Below are 22,271 nucleotides of genomic sequence, written 5' to 3' on the forward strand. Positions count from 1 at the left end.
CCTTCCTTGGCAGTGAAAATACAATAACGACAAATTAATAACAGGTTGCTGCCTTTTCATGAAGCCAAAAATCTCCTGCCTGAGGCAGCTTCATCACTCTGCCTAATGGTAGGGCTGGCCCAGAAGTCCAGACTTGTCCAGATTTTGCCTAAACTGCCCCTTCCCCTTCCCAAGGGACCAATATTTGAAACCAAACATGAACCACCTATCGTAGATTCATTAATTATAAGAAAATAATTAAAGTATTTGAGAGGCATAGCTAATTGTAGGTGTCCAAAACCTGGTGGACTAATAAAAGGGATACTAATGCTTATGTTTGACTCCTGAGTTGGTCAGTATTCCTCTAACACTAGGTATTCATTTAGTGTGCACTGTGCCATGTACTGGGATTGTGGTTGGGTTTTTTTTAATGAGTGAAGAGATTTTAAGCAAAGCCTATTAAATTCTTAATAATTTAGCCTGTAGTTCAAAGGCTTTTTTCAGCACATCAGAGGTAATTTTAGCCAGCAAAATTGGTAAAGCATTGCTCTGGCAGAAGTGCAAGAAAATTCTCTTTCAGTTATCCTAACTGAGAGAGAGAGAGAGAGAGAGAGAGAGAGAGAGAGAGAGAGAGAGAGAGAGAGAGAGAGAAATAGGTGGCCCCATTTTATTTAAAACAAGATGGTCTTTTTGATCTGGTCTTACTGCGGCAAGCGATCTGAGCACATGCTCATAGGTCAGCAGATATTTTTAACTTCCTACTATTAAATAAAATGCTGTTATTTCAGCAAAGGCTGAGTATTATTATTTCCCCCTCCTGCTGAATCATATGCAGTATACACCACCATACTTTAACTGAGTTTGGTATGAGAGATAGTTTAATAGATCTGAATTCTATTTATATTTTTTATTATGGCTACAAGCCTGCACCCAGTTAGAATGCTTTCATTTCATTGATTTTAATGGGATTTAAGCAGCCTGATTGTGGGAAAAGTAATTTCGATTTACTATTATTTAATGATTTGAAATCATCAATGTGCATAATGCCATACACTATGCACACCAATGATTCACACAAGCAACGTAAACAGGTCTGTGTCCCCAATGAGACTACAGTTGAAAATGTTCAACAAAGAAACAACAAAGAAGGGAGGAAGAAACAGCTTTGGCTCTTGGGCGAGGTGGGTGGGTATAGAAATGTAATAAATAAATGTGGAATAGGAGTGAGTTCAAGAAGGCCTTGTAACCCTCCCATGTTTTCCTGCTGTATCTTCCAACTTTGTTCTATATATATATAAAAAAATGCATTGAGGATATTTAATAGCTGCAAAATGGGCAGAATCCAACGGAGCACTTACACCCCTGGTGATTCTTTTCCACCCCACCGATCCCCTTCTGCCAGTGGTGGGTCCGGCCAGTTGCACTGCGCAAGCTGAACCCATCGCTTATGCAAGGGAGATTTAAAGCTTCATCCCACGTCCCTGCTTCCCTTGGATTATCCCCATAGCACTAAGCTTTCGCAGTTGTTGTTGTTTTTGCTACCGGGCGACAGCGATCCTTTGCATACCAGGAAGTGAGTTTAAGGGGGAAATCTAAAAAATCATAAAAAATCAACAGATGACCCAATTTAATTCAAATTTGGTTTGCTTAAAGCTCTCCCTAATATCTATTACTGTGCCAATTTTGGTGTCTTTATTTTTAAAGCTTAAGCAGATGTAAGCATTTCTTTAAAATCCTGGTCCTGCGCCCCAGCGGCGGCTCGGAAGATACGCTCAAAATGTAGGGGTTAAATACGGCGAAGCTTTTTTCTTTATTGCACAATTAAGACAGGATGCATGGAAGCACTTCACAATCAAAGCAGATTATAAGGTGGAAAACTTCTGAGTCCTTTGCATGCAATTCGCAGTGATTGCACAGTATAAGGCTGGTGTGATAAAGCTCTTAGTGCTTCCTAGGGGAAGACCCAGAATGAGCAGAAATGCTCATTTCTGGAAGGAGGCAGGTCTGGAAGGAGGCAGGTAGATTGCCCTGGAAGGGCTAAATCGCTATTTCACAAGTGGTAGGGGTTGGCTGTGTGATGGAATTGGCAGGGGAAAAAAGAATTGTCAGGGGCAGAAGCGCCTCATTGGATTCTTCCCAATGTCTTTTAATTGATAGTGCTAGGAGGTGTCCATCTGGAAGCTCTCTGTGATCAGCAAGCTTCTTAGGCTGGAACTAGACATTGAGCGTCATCACACGGGGGAAATCACATTTGCTTACCGTTGCTTCTCCTCCCGCACGTTTGTCCCTCATTACTTCCTCTTTTGAAAGAGGAAGTAAACAACATGCACATGGCCCATTCAGTGGGCCATTTTGATCGTGCTGCTTCTCCTGCACACAACAGGTGATAGCAGCAACTTCCATCTTTAAAACTAAGTTGGATTTACTGGGGGGTGTTTTTTGTCACGTGAAGAAGGCTAGAAGAGGCGAGAAGTGTGCAGGAGGCAAACAACATCGTGAGAGAGACCCATGAAAATCCATGAGTGCCCAGTAATGAGCGTGCAATAAAACGCTCATCTGATGGAGCTCATTATCATAGAAATAAGAGGTTACCAGCCCATGTGCTTAAAGTTTCCCACTGACCAATTCTCTCCTGCAAATTCATTTTCTCCAGGTGGTTCTAAAACACTAACCCAGGGTTTATGTGACATCCTTCATGTATGAAATTGAGGGCAGTTGCCATGTTACCCCCCTTTGAAAGCGAAAAATAGGGGTATGAGAGGGGTGTAGTACCCTCCTTTTTGCCTCTTGATCTTCCCCCATAAGTGTCCCCAACTATACATTCCTAACATTATTCAGGAAGTGATATGAGGACATATTTCATCAAGATAATGTCTAGCTCCACATTCAGGTTTTAAAATTGAAAGCTTTCCAATTCATCCTTGGAAGAAAACAAATAATCTTTGAGCTTTCACCAACTCACATGTTTATGCATATAAATATTTATATCAATAAATACATAAATTGCTTTCTACAACACAGTGATTAAAAATAAACTTACTTTCCTCCCCAGTAGAGTTTTGTTGTAATAACCAGACTCGACCTCCTAAACAGACAAATGCATAAAAATTTCAATACTGTTTCAAAATAGATTATGGAGTAAACACCCTTTATAATGACTGCATCCTTCCAAATGTGGCCATTCTTTAAATTGATCCATAAAGCAGACCAAACACTTCTGCATCTTCAAAGGAGAAAGACCTATCAAACTGTGCATTTATAGGGAAAGCTCTCTATAGAACTTAGCACAATTATTGGCCCATACATATTAATGTGGAGTACTGTGTATGACACTCCCAATGCAATTTTCTTCTAAAAGGACCCGTGGTGGTGGTGGTGGTGGTAGTAATTTGGTCCTGTGTTGGCAGCAGTCTTTGTAAAACATCATGGACAGGGATGTAGAGCTTTTCTACACAAGTCTATTAATCGGCTGTTAATTGGCTGTATCTACTTTCAGTTTCATTGCAGAATTGAGATCTGAGTGCTATATGAGGAGTGTTTCCTTTCCTGCTTTTGTGCCACCTCTAGGTGGCACAGTGGTATAGCATAGCAGTGCAACTACGCAAAAGGAAATCACACTTGCTTTGCTTTCACATAAAATGCCGCATCTTCCCTGCTCTAAAATGACTTGCTGAAAGTGCTGGTTAGATACAGAAGCAAAACTGGAGGGTCATAACATCATCTAAAGAACCCATAAACAACCATGAGTAGGGAATGACGAGCTCCCAATAAATGCCTTTTGTAGAAACGCTTGTGATGGCAATGGTTTTGCACCTTATTTTCATGCTTGTTCAGATAACCTCATGATTTCTTCTTGTTGTTGTTGTTTTTAAAGACAAAACATTGTCCACTGGGCATGATCCAATGGCTTCAGTAATGGAGGGCACCATCAGTGTGTGATGGTGAGATTCAAAGGTCTATGGTTGTATATATTAAAAACAAAAACAAATCACAACCAAAAGTCTCCCAGTACATTTTTGAGCATTTGATTTGGCTACATGTTTTGTTCATAATAACCAGAGATATTAATAGTCGTGAAAGATAATCACAAGCGGTCTGAAATACAGAAAAGAAGGAACTCTTTTTGCACCCTAAATAACACCACTGATGTGCCAGCCAACATTCTGTACTTTCTGGCTCCATTCCTATGCACATTTACTTTAGTATAAACTCCACTGAACTCTTTGGGACTCACTTCCAAGGAAACATACTCAGTATTTGGGTTATGTAAGAATCATTGACATTGGTGGGGAAAGTCTAAGCACATGCGCAACTCTCTACCACTGGAATCAAAGGAACTGAGAAGTGTTTAACAACCCACGGCATGCAGCCCCCCCAAACCCCCAAATATTGAGCAAGCATGCTCCCAAGGAACCTTGGCAGCTGGCCTTGGCAAGTGTGACTTCTTAGTAGGGTCAGCCCAAGACATTTTGCTGGCTGAGGTAAGGACAAGATGGCGCCCACTCCTGTTCCATGTATAAAAACTTACTGGGCTGTTTCTTTAACACTGACAATAGAGCATCCTCCTCCATTGCCCCTGAAAGCAGCAGGTTAGCTTACGGGGCATTGGGCAGGCCCCTTGGCACTCTGTTTGCTTCTCCAACACCTTGCTGCCGCCTCCCAGCTTCTGATGCCTGAGGAGACTACCTCGCTTTGTGTAATGGTAGGGCCGGCCCTGCCCCTTAGTCAGCTGGGGCTGAGAGGTCAACAACTTGAAGAGAAGCAAGTTGTCTGACGCTTGCTTCCCTTGAGGAGGCATGCAATCCTTTCGAGGGAAAATGGGGAAGTCCCCCTCACCACTAAAAGGTTCATTTTAAGGGGGGGATTAAGAAAAGCTACATTGTGCCCAATGTAGATTACTGTTTTCCGCAGTGCTTGACTATTAACATGCCCATCTCCTCATCCACACAATGGCACCAGTAAGGGTCAAAGGTCTGGGCCCCCCTGGACTGCCCCTGTTGTGCTAGTCATCCCCAGGGCAGCTTCTTCCACAAGGCACCAGCAAAGAGCAACTTGGCTGAAGCTGAACAGCTGGCCCTGCTTGCAGTAGGGAAGTCAGAAGAATCTCAATATGAGACTGGAATTGGGCCTGGATTTGAGATCCATTTTGCAAAACCTTCATGAGCAAAAGCCAAAGATTTCAGAGTTTGCTCTGGGAGTCTGGATTTAGTACTCTCAGTTCTACTGCTAACGCCGAAGCATGTACCAAGAATTGAATGCTTAAATCTTCACATTACCTCCAGCCTTTCTTTTTTATGATGTTTCCCAAAATCACCTCAGCCCTGTGGGGACAATAAAAAACAAGAACGGTATTTAGAAGAAGTGCTTCTGAACATAAAAGTAAGCTATCACCCTCATTGGTCACTGACACTCACTGTTACAGATATCTATTTCAGTCGCTTGTTCATTCATTCACAATAACAATGTTTTAGTTATCTGCACCATTTCATAAAAAGATAGTGTGGAAGTCAGCTTGAATGGATCACCTGTTCCCACCCATTTTTTCATATTAACTCAGTTCACACAATGCAAGGGCAGTTAAGAAAGCTTGTTAGCCACCCCTACATGTGCAGGGCACTTGCCGCCCGATTTTCCTAATTATCCTTGCCGGGCAAGGCTTGTTCTTATGTGTGAACTCAGTGAGGGTGGCTGTTTGGGGTGGTTAATAAACCACCCAGAACCCACATTCTGTTGCAGAATTGCTGGGTAGTTTGTTAACCACCCCAGCCACACGCACCCCGTCACTGGGTTCACACATCATGACAAGCTGTGCTGGGGAAGGGTAATTAGGGACGTCAGGCCACGTGCACCCAGTACGTGGGGGTGGTTAGGGTGACCATATGGAAAGGAGGACAGGGCTCCTTTATCTCTAACAGTTGTATAGAAAAGGGAATTTCAACAGGTGTAATTTGTATGCATGCAGCACCTGGTGAAATTCCCTCTTCATCACAACAGGCAAAGCTCCAGGAGCCCTGCCCTCTTGACCAGATACAAAAGAGGGAAGGGGTCCTGCAGCTTTAACTGTTATGATGAAGAGGGAATTTCCCCCAGGTGCTGCATCCATACAAAATGACACCTGCTGAAATTCCCCTCTCTATACATCTGCTAAAGACACAGGAGCCCTCTCCTTCTTTTCATATGGTCACCCTGTGGCTTATTAACCTCCTTGTGTCGTGTGAACCCGGTCATTGTCTTTATGAGGCAATGGGTTATAGTTTAGTAATTCAATGACCACATTCGGATGTTCATATCTTGTCTTAATAAGCTTAGAGTTGAACAGGAGGAGCCATGGCTCAGTGGTAGAGCACTTGCTTTGCATGCAGACGGTCCCAGGTTCTATCCCCAGCATCTCCAGGTAGGGCTCTGGAGAGCAGATTCCACTCAGTGTCATCAATACTGGGCTAGATGGACCCATGGTCTGACTCAGTATAAGGCAGCTTCCTATGATCCTAAGTGCCTTCTGGCTGTGTTTGCACCCCCTAGTTCCTCTCTTTGAGCAAGGCAGCAATCCAACCAACAAACCAGGAAGCAGTCTCCATTAACTTTAGCTTCCCATTTTATCTGAACTGGGGAAGTTTGGTTAATGTAGGGTGACCATATGGAAAGGTTGACAGGGCTCCTGTACCTTTAACAGTTGTAAAGAAAAGGGAAATTCATTGTTATTCATGCAGCACCTGGTGAAATTCCCTCTCCATCGCAACAGTTAAAGCTGCAGGAGCCCTGCCTAGCGTGACCAGATACAAAAGATGGCAGGAGCCTTGTCCTCCTTTCCAGATGATCACCCTAGTTAATGGCTTCAGATCAAGGTAGGATATTAAGCCATGGTTCGGTTGACTTGGTATCCTGGCTTGTTCCAAAGTTGTTAGTTATAATTGCCCGATTTGGACAAAATGGGAAGCTATAGTTACTGGCAGACTTCCTGGTTTGCTTGCCAGTTTGCGCGAAGGGGTTGAGTGAAGGCTTTGCAAGCGCAGCTAAAAGGTTTCATTCCTAACTCAGCTTATTAAGCCAAGATTTGATTGTCCAAATACAGCCATTGTGTCTGTGGAAGAATGGCAACATAAATATCACACTCGTTAAGTCAATTGTGAGTCAATGGATTCTTCTTTTCTCTCTCTCTTTAATTGGACCATTCCCTCCGGTCTAAAAATGTCAGTGCAGAGTTTGTGTCCATGGAGAGCAAAATCTTGCCATTTCAATTTAGGCAGAAAATGTCACTTAAAACATCTGGCCACAAAGTACAAACAAAGTATAAATCAAACCTTTTGAGATGCCTTGGAACAGGGCTGCAGGGTATGAAATCATTTTCGCTGAGCTCGAGCTGTCTCAAGTTCGAATCATGTCCATTTAGCTCTTACTTTCAGAAAGCAAAGCAGCAATAGGGAGAATCTACTTATGGGCATGGCCAGTGATTTAAATTTGCTTCGCCTCCCCTCTGACCTAGCGGGTGCTGAACCTTTTTCAGCCCGAGGGCCAAAGAAGCTCTTGGGATCTGCATTCTATTGGTGGGAGGAGCCAAAGGGAAGGAGCTAAAAATACCAGCACTGGCCCTGGGTGCCACCCAGGGCCCTGGGTGCCTGAGATTCTGTGCCATTGCTCTAACCACTAACCCTTCCAGTCATCCCACAACTGTTTGGGCTAGCTACAGGTATTCAATAGTGAAGGAACGCAGCTTTAAACATGCTCAAAGACACTCCCCTTTTCTATTGGTTCTTGCTAAAACTCTAATAATGAACTCTCAGCCTGAAAAAAAAGAAAGATTTTGGAGCAAATCCAGGTGGGTCCTGAGTCAGATTAGAGAAACAAGGATGCAAAAGCTGGTAATCATCCAAACTAGACCCCAAAAGGAGAAGAATGTCTTCTGTTTCTGTTATGATTATAGCCCCTTGAAGAAGGCCTTATTATTATTATTATTATTATTATTATTATTATTTATATAGCACCATCAATGTACATGGTGCTGTACAGAGTAAAACAGTAAATAGCAAGACCCTGCCGCATAGGCTTACATTCTAATAAAATCATAATAAAACAATAAGGAGGGGAAGAGAATGCAAACAGGCACAGGGTAGGGTAAACAGGCACTGGATAGGGTAAAACTAACAGTATAAAGTCAGAACAAAATTACAAGTTTGTACAAGTTAAACAAGAGGCTAAAACACATTGGGCTTTCCATAAATAAAATCTTTGCATCCTGAGAAGTTTCTTTTGGGGGGGGGGGGGCTGGGTCAGATTAAGCACATTTGAAGCTGCTGTGTAAATCTGCATTTGAACAAAGGCACTATTCATTTGAAGCTGCTGTGTAAATTCAGCTGCATTTGAAGCTGCTATGTTAAATTAGGGTGACCATATGGAAAGGAGGACAAGGCTCCTGTATTTTTAACAGTTGCACAGAAAAGGGAATTTCAGCAGGTGTCATTTGTATATATGGAGAATCTGGGGGGGGATCTACACTACTGCTTTAAAGCGCTTTATAACAGTTTTGACAACTGTTGGGGCCCAGGACACACTGCATATACAGGTTTCAAAGCACTTTAAAGCGCTTTAAAAGCAGTAGTGTAGATCCCCCCCTGGTGAAATTTCCTCTTCATCACAACTGTTAAAGCTGCAGGTGCCCTGCCCTCTTGACCAGATACAAAAGAGGGCAGGGCTCCTGCAGCTTTAACAGTTGTGATGAAGAGGGAATTTTACCAGGTTCTTCATCTATACAAATGACACCTGCTGAAAGTCTTTGTTCGACGTAAGTGTTAAGGAAGATACAGGAGCCCGGTCCTCCTTTTCATATGGTATCCCTATGTAAACACAGTGAATGCACATAGAGGTGTAGAGAGATCTATGGAGTTCCAGTGATCTGGGGAGAAGTCCAGGGGGCTGCCTAAATGGTCTGAAAGGCTCACGATGGGTGCACGATGGCGCTGCGTTGGTTACCCCGACTTTTTTTCCTGGCGTGAGGCGAGTGTGGACATCCGCCATCTATTCTTGCTCCAGAATTGCAGCGGAGGCATTCCTGGGGGGGATGGCAACCCCTGATTGGTCACTGTCCGCCCGGGTAGAGGGCATGCCCAGCATGCAAATGGCCACTGGAAACCCCGCGCCACCCCTCTGCATCAGGATTACCCACCACCAACTTGCTGCAGTGAAAGCATGGGTTTTGCTTAAGGCTAACCATAGAACAAAGGGAGTATCAGGAGTACCGCTTGCGTTCGTATGGCTTGACCAGAGAGGTAGGTGGGGGAGGGAAGATGGATGGGAGTAGGGCATGCAAACCGAGAGGCTGCCCAGAGACCTCTGAGCTACTGTAGAGACCTCTGAGCTACGGTTTCACTTTGTGTGGGATACGAGCCAGGACAGAAGCAGGAAGCGAGTTCCTCATCTGTGGCTTTGGCTTGGCTGGTGTTGCTTCCCTCTGATCCCTGAGCCCTGGGCCCAGTACAGTGGTCCAGCTGTTGTAACCATCTGCCGGCAGCCCTGAAGGGAGCATTCAAAGTTATGACTATTTTTGGAAATATTTTGCAAGCCACTTTTGCTTGTAGTAGCAGCAGGCTTTGAAAATAGTTTTTGTGACCTCGATAAAGAGGCCTGGGTGACTCTCCTTCCTTCTCCATATATTGGCTATATGGAAAGGCAGACAGAACTCCTGTATCTCTGACAGTTGCACAGAAAAGGGAATTTCAGCAGGTGGCATTTGTATGCATGCAGCACCTGGTGAAATTCCCTCTTCATTACAACAGTTAAAACTGCAGGAGCCCTGCCCCCTTGACCAGATACAAAAGAGGGCAGGGCTCATGCAGCTTTAACTGTTGTGATGAAGCAGGAATTTCTCCAGGTGCTGCATGCATACAAATACCACCTGCTGAAATTCCCTTTTCTGTACAACTGTTAAAGATACAGGAGCTCTGTCCTCCTTTCCATATGGTCACCCTATATGAAATGGAACCCTGCTGCATGAAGCTTTTCTGGCACAAGAGCACCCAGAAGAATCTGGAAAGTGCTGATGTATGAAGCTGGTAGAAATAAGTCCAATAGGTTACAATGAGACTGCAGGTACAAAATTACTCGGGATTAATCAGGTGCAGAAAAATAGGCTTTGCAATATGATCTAAGGCAGCATTCCCCAGCCTGCTCCATCCAGAAGTGGCTGGGGGAGTATTTGAGTTGTAGTTCAACATATCTGTAGGATATCTGTAGGATGAGGATGTCACATCTAAGGATTCCTCTATTTAAAATCCATCACTTTTATAAGAATAGACAGATAACATTGATCCATTGCAAGGCAGGTTTCACTGGGATGGTTTTACTTTTGTTTGGTTGGGTGTGACTTTGATGTTTTAAAGACATGATAATTGAGGCTGGAACTGCGCAGGGCTGCCACTGAAACTGGCAGGAATGTCCCTGTAATGTGCACTACCATGCTCCACACTTTAGAGGCAACCAATAATGGGGGAGTGGAGACAGGGAAATGTCAACCAATGGTGGCTACATAACCATGGTTTAAACACTCTCACTAACCATTTGCTGCAAAAGAGTTAGTGGCCTAACCATGGCTTAGTGTGTTGTCTGAACAGGTCCACTGACTGGAAATGGTTCTCCAGGGTTTCAGGTAGGGTTTTTTTCTTCTGGGACTTTCTACATGCAAAGCACGTGCTCTACCGCAGAGTGACAGCCCCCTTTTCGACCAAGTTAACACTTACACATGGATGGAAAGAATTGGCTTTGCACCAGACAGATATATTGCCAACTTCACCCCACCTACGAAAGGGCAACCAAGTAATGAAATCCACCTCCAGATGTCCGCAAAGCAAACTTGCTAAGTGCCATTCTGTCATGCAGTTGCCGTGACTTATCATGCAGGGCATCACGCTGGCCTCAGCTGTACCAATCCAGGCGTAATTGTACTCATATCTAGATTTCCTAAAGGTTCATGTTATGCCCAAGTGCTTTAACAGATCTGGGAGTAGTTGCTTTAATTGGATCCAATAGAGTAAGTGCAGATAATTACTTTCCAGCCGCGTACACTTCTGCCGTGTCAAACAGGTTTACGCCACTTTCATAGGCAATCGTCATTAGCTGTTCAGCAACCTTTGGGGGGGAAAGACAATGTTAGTCTAGGGAATATGAAAGTTCTCCCATCACAATCTTCCATATTTTGTGGCAAATGACACATAATAAGTAGCTGAAGATTCAAGGAACTTAAGAATCAAGCTAAAAGGAACCGGGGAGTCCAGGAAAGTAGACAGATACTGCTACTAGCACTTCACATTTAATTCATCACCAGGACTGTCCTTGAACAAGAAGGAAATGACAGGCTTAAGCAATGGTGATGGTCCAATTTGTCCAATGTTCATACACATTTCCATAGCAGGGGAAATTGATGTACAGCGGGGATACAGCAGCTCTGGCCCATGGACCTAATCAAGCCTGAGGAGGTTCTGCGTCCGACCTACAGAGCTTCCTTGGGTTCCTCCAGGACACAGGACTTAGCCCCCAAGCCCTACCCCTGGAGGAATCCCCACTGTTATCTCCAATGTCAGATTGGAGATAACAGCATGGATACAGGCAGATGCCAGACTTAAGCGGAGCAAGCCATCCCCCTGAAGGACGGCAGACATGGCGTGAAGAAAAGGACTCAGACAGCTCATTATTTATTTTATTATTTTATTTATCATATTTATATACCACTCCCCATTCAAGAATTTCATACCAGTAGACAAATTGGATAAACACAGAATAAAAACACATTAAATAAAACCGTGGCTGGTCATTAAGGGAAAGCTTCCTGGAACAGTGATGTTTTCATGGGGTGCCAGAAGGAATACAAAATTTGCACCTGTCTGACCTCCAGAGGCAGGGAATCCCATAGGATGGGGGCATCTACACTGAAGGCTCTTCCCCTGGTGGACTCCAAACTGACAATAGATCTATGTGGAACCACTATGAGCAGGCCCTCAGTGATCGGGCAGGTCGATAGGGGAGAAGGCACTCTCTCGGGTATCCTGGTCCCAAATTGTTTATGTGGAGATAAGCAAGAATGTGACATGGGAATGCCATTTTCAGCAGCAGCCCCTCAAGAGAAATCATAGAATAGCAGAGTTGGAAGGGGCCTACAAGGCCATCGAGTCCAACCCCCTGCTCAATGCAGGAATCCACCCTAAAGCATCCCTGACAGATGGTTGTCCAGCTGCCCCTTGAAGGTCTCTAGTGTGGGAGAGGCCACAACCTCCCCAGGCAACTGATTCCATTGTCGTACTGCTCTAACAGTCAGGAAGCTTTTCCTGATGTCCAGCTGGAATCTGGCTTCCTTTAACTTGAGCCCGTTATTCTGTTGTTTTACCCAGGATCACAGTAAAAAATTATCGTAGCTCACAAGGGTAAATGGCACTTTGAGACTCATAGCCCTGGCTCTCCGTTTATTCTGTGAGTCTGTGAACATACCATGCAAGCAGGAACAGTATCAAATGCAAAAGGCAGCACCGTGAGAATGTCAGCTTTCTCCTAAAAATAGAACACTGATTTATAGCCCTTCTGGCTACAAAAGCAGCTTGAAATACTTGGTGAGATCTTAAACACTACAAGTGGGGGAGGAGGACTCAGTAGGACTTTCAGCTAGGGTGGCCACTTACCCATCACCAAAGAAGAGGAAATGCATCACCAAAGAAAAGGACACCAATTGGCATATGCAAATGTATATGTGTAGACACAAATTTAGAAATAACAATAAATTATATAAATAGAAATGCCAGACATTTCACCATAGTGGAGAAGACACACTAAGTAGCCTATGTGCTTGCTCAGTCTGCTCTTGTCCAGCGTCTCACTGTGGACTGGGCAGCCCATCAAACAAAGGACACCTTCAAACAGAGGACTCTCCTCTGCAAAGCAGGCCACCTGACCACTCTACTTCCAATATTCAATGGTGGGACTTCTGTCTTCTGCATGGTCCTTGCTGCTCCTCATGATTAAGAGAAGCAGCATAAATATATGCACATCTGCATAACGTGGAGCCAGACCATTGCATGTTTACTCAGAAGTAAGTCCCACTGAATTCAATCGTGTTAAATTCCTTGCCTGGACCATAGACAGAATGACTTCGGATCCTTCCAAACTGATGGATCCTCGTGCTACCAATCAAAAGACTATTGTGCAGCTATTCCATCTTTCCGTCTTAAATTGTTTTTTTTTTTTTCTGGAGTAAGAAAAACAATAGAAGAAGTAGTCAGAAAATGTGGGAGGGTTAGAAATAGAAGACAATAATGTATGAATTCCTGTAAAATTCTGTGCAGGAGACAGGGCAATTGGACCAAAAAAGCCTCATCTGGAAGATAAGGAAGGGCAAATGCACCCAGACATGTGAAACATTCCTTAAAAGTCATACCTAGTAGCTACATCTCCCCCTGCCCCATTTTTCCTCTGGCTTAGGGGGCCTGATCCAGATCATGATCTGGGGTAGGTGTGAGGGGCAGACAACTTTAATCCTTTTACTTCCACTACAGGCCTAATCCAGATCAGGGTTCCTCGTGCTGCAAAACAGCAGTCCATTTGCTTTTGGACCTCTATTTTGCAATATAAATTGCAGGTGTGTCCCCTATCTAGATTGACCCCATAGCTGGGGGGACAGGGTTAAATCCTCCTATCTCCCACACTATGTTCCAGTCTGGATCAGGACCCCCTGCCCAAGAGTAAAAATGAAAAGATGTAGATGCTAACTACAGCTTTAACGTAATGTCTGATGTGGCCTGAGTTAGGTCTGCCCCATGGCTATGCAGAGTCAGATATATATATATATATTTTACTCAAGGCTCTTAACTGCTGTATCCGCTTTCAGTTTTATCACAGAATTGAGATCTACAGAAAGAGCTTTTCTTTTCCTGCTGTTCTGCTACATATGTTCTAGGTGGCACTGTGCTATAGCGGACTATCACAATTACACTAGTAGTAAAGTATCTTTTGTTTTCAGAAATAATATTTTATTTCCCCTGCTTTTTAAAAAAACACGCACACTAGGAAAGTGCTCTTAAAAAACTGAAGCAAAATTGGAAAACCAAAGAACCTCTAATCATGAGCCCACAATAAATGCCTTGTGGAGAAAAGCTCAAATGCAGACTATGGCCAGATCTACACCAAGCAGGATATAGCACCATGAAAGTGTTATGAAAGCAGTATATAAGAGGCAGGAGCCACACTACTGCTTTATAGCAGTATTGAAGTGCACTGTCAACTGTTGGGGCCCATTGGCACATACCATATACCGCTTCCATATCACTTCCATAGTGCTATATTCTGCTTGATGTGGCTCCTGCCTCATAGAATCATAGAATAGCAGAGTTGGAAGGGGCCTACAAGGCCATCGAGTCCAACCCCCTGCTCAGTGCAGGAATCCACCCTAAAGCATACCTGACGGATGGTTTCATGGGACTTTCATAGTGCTATATACTGCTTGGTGTAGATCTGGTCAAGGTCTGCTGAAAATGGTAAAATATCTAATCAGAATGGGTGCAAACCACTCCTGACTGGTAATGATAGACAAAGCAAAGCAAATAGCACACATTCAGATGATTCAGAGTACAACTCAATAAACTGCAGTCAGCATGGTCAATGGTCAGGGATTATGGTATTTGTAGCTTAAAACAACTGGAAGGCATCTGGCTACCTTCCCTGGGTATACATGAACATTTAACAATTTTTTTGTGACTCACTGAGGGCATTGTTTTCCCCACTTCTACTACCAACAGAAGAGAATATCTGATGAAGACCACGTTTGCACTTTATGATATAGTATTGTTGATTTGCGGCAAACTTCAGGCATGCACACTCTCCCCAGCCAGGAGGACTTCAGAAGCTTTTATGTCCACTTTTACTTAACCATGGCTTCTCATTTAGTCTGCACTGGGGATTACCCAAGCACAAATCATGGGTTAATCGCTCAGTTGTTTAGCCCCTAAACCCAGTGGTCCAGGTTCACACATCTATAGGCTCAGCAACCTACAAAGAAGCCAGTCGTGAGTGGCTGAGTTAAAGTGGAAGGGGGAGCGTGTCACAGCCCGCGCACCTGCTCTGTCCCGCTCGTATGCAACAACTGATAGGTTGTTTAACCCATGTGCTGTCATTATGTGCAAACCAGGATTAACTGTAATTAGTTTAAACAAGCCAGCTTCATAAGCAATGGCCCCCAGTTCAGACAAACGTGAGAGCTGTGGTTTAATACAACTAAAAGCAAAGGCTTACACAGTTCTCCTCCCAGCTATGTGGGGCAAGAAGCAGTGAGCACACAACCATGAGACTCACTGCAGCTTGTGCAAATCACAATAAACCATGCTTGATTATGATGTGCACATGCAGACAAATTAGGGTCCAGTCCAGGGCAGAAAGTAGATCTCCTAATATTTTGTACTTCAATCCAAAGCAGTCCTAACCATTTGCTATGCTGGCAGGGGCTTCTGGGAGTTGTCCAAAACATCTAGAGTTCTATCGTCTGTCTACCCCTGCCCTACTCCATTAAAGCTTAAGTCAAAATACTTTTGTTGTTCTTTAAGGTGACATAGGAGTTTTTGCTGCTTTTACTGATTTCAGTGGGACTCACTTCATAGGATTGCAGTCTTACTAATATGAATTAGTGCTAATGAGAATTAGCAAAAGTAGAATTAAATTCTGATTTTAAAAAATCCAACTCTCTCAATAAGTAGGATGTCTGACAGTCCACAAAACACAAACGAAACGGATTCCACAAAATCCCTACATCCCTGCCTTAGGGCAATATCCAATACTGCTGCTGAGCTCCCACTAATTTAGTTGCACCCATTGAACCACTGCTACTGCAATGAAGGCCATTTCTACACCAGCCCGGTGTAGAGGGAGGGAGACTAAGGGGAGGATCTCGCAATCAGGATATCATGAGCTCCTCCCCTTAGTCTAAATGTGGACACAACATTCCAGGAGGAAGGAGGGTGTCACACCTGCCTTTTTTTTAGAGGAGATGAGCACACGTGTGCTCTAATGAAAAGTGAGGTTTTTTTAAAAAAAGCCCCAACCTTATTCCCCCCCACCCGATTCCTCCTGCCCCGGTTCTTTCCCTCTACTCATCCCCTCTACTCGCGGGAGGAGGGAAGAAGCCTGGATGGGCAGCCACATGTCCCATGGTCTCAGGACAATCCTGAGACTGCGGGAAGAATCGGATTTTCCCTGGGAGTACTTATGCCTGGGAAAACCTGTTCTAGTCCCTCCTTCCTCCTGGGAGTCCCTGTGCATCATTTGGATGCACAGGGACTCAGCCACAACCAGCCCACATTGTCAGGCTGGTGTAGAAATGGCCAAAGAGTCAGTGCTTCCTAAAGCAACCCAGACATGAGCAGAAACATTTGTTTCCAGATCAGAGCAGGTCAGAGGAGCTCCTTTCTATTTATTTACAAACCACCCACTAACAGTACCTCCTTCTTGTCTGGATTGAATTCCAGTTTATTGGCCCTCACCCAGTCCATTACGGTGCCCAGACACTGATTCAGAACTGCCACTCTCTCATCTGGGTTTGATGAAAAAGAAAGGTAGAGCTGGGTGTCATCCACATTTTGATGCCATCTCAGCCAACACCTCTGGATAACCGCCCCCAGCAGTTTCCTGTAGATGTTGAACAGCATAGGGGAATAAAATAAAAACCCATAGTATAATTGCCAAGACACAGGGCAATAATCTTCCAACAGTGCTTCCAACTCCCAACCCAGACAACCTATCCAGAAGGATATCATGGTTGGTATCGAAAGCCTTTGAAAGCTGCAAGAGAATCAACACACTCCCCCCATCCCTCCCCTGGCAGAAGTCATCCCACATGCCCTGCCCTGCCCTTCTAACAAGAGTCTCCACTCATTCCCAGTTGCTTTAAGACTCACTAGGGCCACAGCTAGATCTAAGGTTTATCCTGGGATCATCCAGGGTTCGCCCCTGCCTGAGCACTGGATCCCCTGTGTGTCACCTAGATGAACAGGTTTGACCCCTGGACGATCCAGGGATAAACTTTAGGTCTAGCTATGGCCTAGCTCCCCATTACACTAGCCATGGATCCCATTGGAATGCAGGCAGTATTGGATACTGCCCATACTGTCCCAAAGACCAGCTTTTCTTAGTGAAAGAATTGGCTTCCCTTTCTACATAATTTTTGTGAGGGTTTGTTTGGAGAGCAGAGAGAGGGACACACAAGGGTTCTATCTAAAATGCTGTTGTGGCTAAGCAATGTTATTTGTTTCATTGTACATTACTCAAATTCAAATAAGGAAAATTTCTTTCTTCTTGTACTTATTTTTTACTGCAGGCCATCCAGAGTGCCTGACTTTGAGCAATGGATGCAAGGTGAAATGTATCTTTTGAACCTTATGATCCTTAGAACAAAAAGTGAATTTTGCTTCTACAGTAAACTAAAAATAGTTCTATGTCTATGCCATAGCTATTGTCACAGTTCCTTTGGTAAACAGCCAACTATTTCTGATGATCTACACATCTGAAGAGCAAACCATTAGTGGTCATTACAGATGTCATGAACAGTTATGATTCATTTTGCAAGTAAACTGATTCTTGGTTTTGATTCTGCTGAATCAGCTCTGCTGTTCTATGAAATACAATGCTCATAAGATTGTTATAAACTGATGCTTATTTTAATTTTTTTTAAAAGGGGGGGCAGAAAGAAACTATGAAAACGTAAATGTTTGTTTTGCAGGTGCAACAAAGTGGTTTCTTATTTTAGCAGTACAAAAGGCAAAAATAAATGACCGTTTCAAACAATTAAAACGTTCTCCATTATGGGAAAGAAGCAATGGCAAGTCATGTGTGCACACGTCGGCATTTTTGAAATGTTGGGAATTTTGCTTTATTCTGAGATTGTTGCCGTCTGTTTCCATTGCTACACAAGAATTGGCCTGCTCAGCTCCTGGCCTACCAAGCCAAAGTAGGGTGGCCACTTACACACGAGCAAAAAAGAGGAAACACATCACCAAAAAAAAGTAGACAAAAGAGGATACCAATTTCTATAGCCTTTGCATATGGAAGTATAGGTGCAAATTTAGAAATAATTACTACAAATGAAAGATGGCTTGCTCTGTCAGTAAGTAGGGTGAGTTAGCCTACCCCAGAAGACTGATTTTAAGGTATCATTAAAGGCAGAAATGTTACTTTGGGCCCAATCCTATGTATATTTAGACAGAAAAAGGTCCTACAACTTTCAGCATGCCCCAGCCATCATGGTTGGCTGGGGCATGCTGGGAGTTGTAAGACATTTTTCTTTCTAAACATGCATAGAACTGCAACCTTAGTTTAGTTATGTTGTGAAGCACTGAAAGATTCTATTATATTCAGCGGTATATAACTCTTACAAATAAATAAAATAAATATATCATCACGAGGGCACCATTTTGATTCTGTGCCTCAGGCATCAAAATGTCTTGGGCTGTTTTCACCTATGTGTGAGGAATGTTTTCACTGAAATTATTCTTGCCTCAACCCAAAAAGTAGCTGTTCTTCTGGAAGGCAAAAGCTATCGAGAAAGGGCGTATTGTTCATGCCTAACTCCTAAAACTTAGAAATTACTGACTGCAGGCTATAGAGTGCTTGTACAATACATTTGTAGCTGCCCAAGTTTTTGGCACTTATTCTATACCCTGGAGAATTTCCTCTTATCATACTTTCCTGCTTACTAGGTTAGCCTTGTAATCAGTAATTGTCGTTCTCCGCTGCCATAGCTGGTAACCTCTCTGCCCTCATTCTATCACACCACTGAATAAAGCAAGCCTGACCTTGTACAATTTGTGAAAAAGAAAAAGAAAAATCTCCATGTAACGATTTTTCCTTGTCATTCTCCTTCACTGAAACATTTTTCGAACAGTACTCCTATATCATCAGGTTTATATATTATCACTGTGTTAAAATAATTTAAATATTGTTCACATAACGGCACCTTTGCAAGAAAGTTTAACCATGGGAGATGAGAGGGGAAACTCACCCAGTAAAGTCTTTCTACTTTCTCAAGTTAATGAAAAAAGAGCTTTCAATACAGTTTTTTTATATGAAAAAATACAGATTTTTAAAGAATCCTATTCTCAATACAGGTACATTTTTGAGGAAAGCACAAGTATCTCCTACTTTACAGAGTGCTGTCCTCTGTGTGAAGGACTTTCAGAGAATGCTCCTCTATTTGAAGGTGTCCTGTATTTGAAAGGTTCTCCATTCCAAGATTTTTTTTTAAAAAAACTGTAAGACTGGGAGAGCAGTGGCGCCTTGAAGTTGCCCATCAACAGTTAACTTTTGCAGAGCACAAGGGATCAGAAGAGACTTCAAAAGGGTGAATATGGATAAAAAAGATAAAAGTATCAACACTCAATGTTAAAGGTTTGGGGGCAGTCGTGAAAAGGAAGAGAATAGAACAAATGTTTAATAAAGAAGGTTCGGATATTATAATGGTGCAAGAAACACACCAAGGCTCCGAGAATGCGAATATGATAAAATTAAAGTGGTTAGCTTATTATGAAAAGTCATTAGGGACGTCAAAAAAAAATGGAGTGGCCACTTTGATCTCAAAAAAAAAGTGGGTTTATATTAGAAGAAACAAAAAAGGACGATAGGGGCAGATATCTTATGTTAAAAGGTAAAATTGAAGGAAAGGTATATACGCTAATTAATGTGTATGCCCCAAATGAGAGACATAGAGAGTTTTTTATAAAGTTATTTAAAGAAATAGAAGAATTCAAGGAGGGGTATGTTATATTAGCTGGGGACTTTAATATGGTTATGGATAATAGATGGGACAGGTCGAATCCCACTAATGTTGAAAAGAGGAATAATATAACTATATTGAATAAATTAGTAAAAGAAAATGATTATTCAGATTCTTGGCATTTACTCAATGGGATTAAGCCTGGGTTTACATATTTTTCCCCAGTTCATCATACATACTCCAGGATAGATTATATATTTGTCTCAAAAGATTTTGCAACGAAGATTTGTAAAATGGAAATGGGGGTAATAAAAGTAACTGATCATGCCTTGTTAAGTTTAGAATTTGCAGTCAAGAAGAACTATAAAGAGGCATATAGATGGAAGTTGAATACAAAAATACTGAAATATAATAAAGTGGTAGAGAAAATCCAGAAGGAATTGTCGGAGTCATGGGAAATTAATGAAAAGGGAGGAACAGCTGGGTCAGTCGTTTGGAACACCATGAAGGCTGTAGTAAGAGGAATTTGTATTAGAGAGATGTGTAGCTTAAAAAGACAACAACTTGCAGAGCAGGAAAAGTTGGAGATAGAAATTAGAAATTTGGAGGAAGAATATTGGCAAGGTAAAAATAAATATAAATTAGTAGAAATACAAGATAAGAAGAAACAATTAGAAAATTTAAATTTAGAGGAGGTTCAAAAGAATTTAATATATATGAAAAGGGAATATTTCGAAAATAGTAATAAGAATTCTAGGTTGCTGGCCAGACTCACACAAAAAGAAAAAGGGAGGAATGGGATAGAAGTATTGAAGGATAATCGAGGGAATTATTGTCACATAATGAAAGATAAAATAAAAAATTTCCAGGAATTTTATCAGGAACTATATAAAGGTAAAGAAATTCAACAAGAAAAGGTGGAGGAATATATTGGAAGGTATATAAAGAACGGAATAAAATCAGAATATAAAGAGCTAATGGAGAAGGTAATAACTCAAAGAGAAGTTGAAGATGTAATTGATAATTTGAAAGTTGGTAAATCACCAGGAGCAGATGGTTTGGGACCAGAATATTATAAAGTTTTCAAAGAATTTTTAGTTCCAAAATTACTGAAACTTTATAATATGATATTATTAGGAGAGAAGATACCTGAATCATGGGAACACTCATTGATAATTTTAATTCCAAAACCAGATAAAGACCTGACTAGTCCTGATTCTTACAGACCTATCTCGTTAATAAATCAATATGCCAAAATTTTCTCATCTATTATGGCTAAACGATTAAATAAATTTATATCAGAATACATAGGAGAAGATCAATGTGGATTTGTGGCAGGAAGGCAGATGCATAGTTTAGTGGGAAGAGTTTTAAACGTAATAAATGTAATAAAAAAATCAAATATTAAGGCAGGAATTATGGCATTGGATAGTTTTAAGGCCTTTGATTGTGTGAGCTGGCAGGCATTAAAGATTATTGTAGATAAATTGGGATTTGGAAATAAATTTAAAAATATAATAGAACAGTTATATTCCCAAAATACAGCTGTAGTGGTGGTAAACGATGGACTCACTGAAAAGATACGACTAGCCAGAGGTACAAGACAAGGATATCCGCTCTCGCCGGTCCTGTTTGTAATGGTTATGGAAGTATTGGCGAAGGCACTAAGGGAGGATGAAGAGTTAGAAGGAATTGGAGAGGTAAGGAAAATAAAGTTAAATATGTTTGTGGATGACACCTTATTGACCATTAAGAACCCAATAAGAAAAATAGAAAGAATCAAATATCAGTTGAGGGAATTTGAAGAAATTACAGGGTTAAGAATAAATTGGTCTAAATCAGAGATGATGCTGTTTAATTATACTAAGAAGGAAGAAAAAGAATGGGAACATAAGGGAATAGAAATGAGAGTTAAGGAGGAGATTAAATATTTGGGAATCAAAATTACAAAAAATTTAGAGAATCTTGAAAAGGAAAATTTAATGAGGTTAAAGAAAGAGGTATTAGAGAAATTGGAGAAATATAAAAGACTAAATTTATCTTGGTTTGGAAGAATAGCTTTAATAAAAATGAAGATTTTAGCTAAAATTAATTTTGTGTTTAGGATGTTACCAATAAAAATATCAGAAACCGAGATAAAAAGTTGGCAAAATATTATTAATAAATATTGTAATGGAGAAAAGAGAGTAAGAGTGAATAAAAATAATTGGTATCTAAGCCAAAAAAAGGGTGGATTGGGTCTCCCAAATATAAAATTATACTACGCAGCAAATAGATTAAGACATATTGTAGAAGCAATTATAGGAGTAGGAGATTTACATTGGATGGAAGAAAAAACTATAAATAATCTAGAGATGAGTTTGGATAATGTCTTTTTTAAAGATGTAGGGAGAAAGTGGGTTGGAAGTATAGATAATCCACTCCTGAGGACTCAATGGGAAATTTGGAGTAAATTTAAAGTGAAGTTGCTTCTGAGCAACTCTCCCTTAGCACCGATAATAATGTTAAAGAATTTCCCAGAGGATCTGAAGGGTAGATTATGTAAAATATTAAAAGAGAAAAGTAA

General features: G+C 41.9%; 1 protein-coding gene across 1 annotated transcript in view; it reads right to left on the reverse strand.

Moving 5' to 3' along the window:
- The window catches only part of KCNAB1 (potassium voltage-gated channel subfamily A regulatory beta subunit 1), a 196,397-nt gene that overhangs the window by 50,607 nt on the left and 123,519 nt on the right, over positions 1 to 22,271 (reverse strand). The window contains exons 4-6 of the mRNA XM_063131470.1: positions 11,018 to 11,097; positions 5,256 to 5,300; positions 3,020 to 3,064 (exon numbers count right to left, since the gene is read on the reverse strand). Coding sequence (XP_062987540.1) covers positions 3,020 to 3,064; positions 5,256 to 5,300; positions 11,018 to 11,097 — 170 coding nt within the window. The remainder of the gene's footprint in view (positions 1 to 3,019; positions 3,065 to 5,255; positions 5,301 to 11,017; positions 11,098 to 22,271) is intronic.

Source organism: Elgaria multicarinata, chromosome 8 (genome assembly GCF_023053635.1).
Source record: "Elgaria multicarinata webbii isolate HBS135686 ecotype San Diego chromosome 8, rElgMul1.1.pri, whole genome shotgun sequence".
NCBI classification, from domain to species: domain Eukaryota; kingdom Metazoa; phylum Chordata; class Lepidosauria; order Squamata; family Anguidae; genus Elgaria; species Elgaria multicarinata.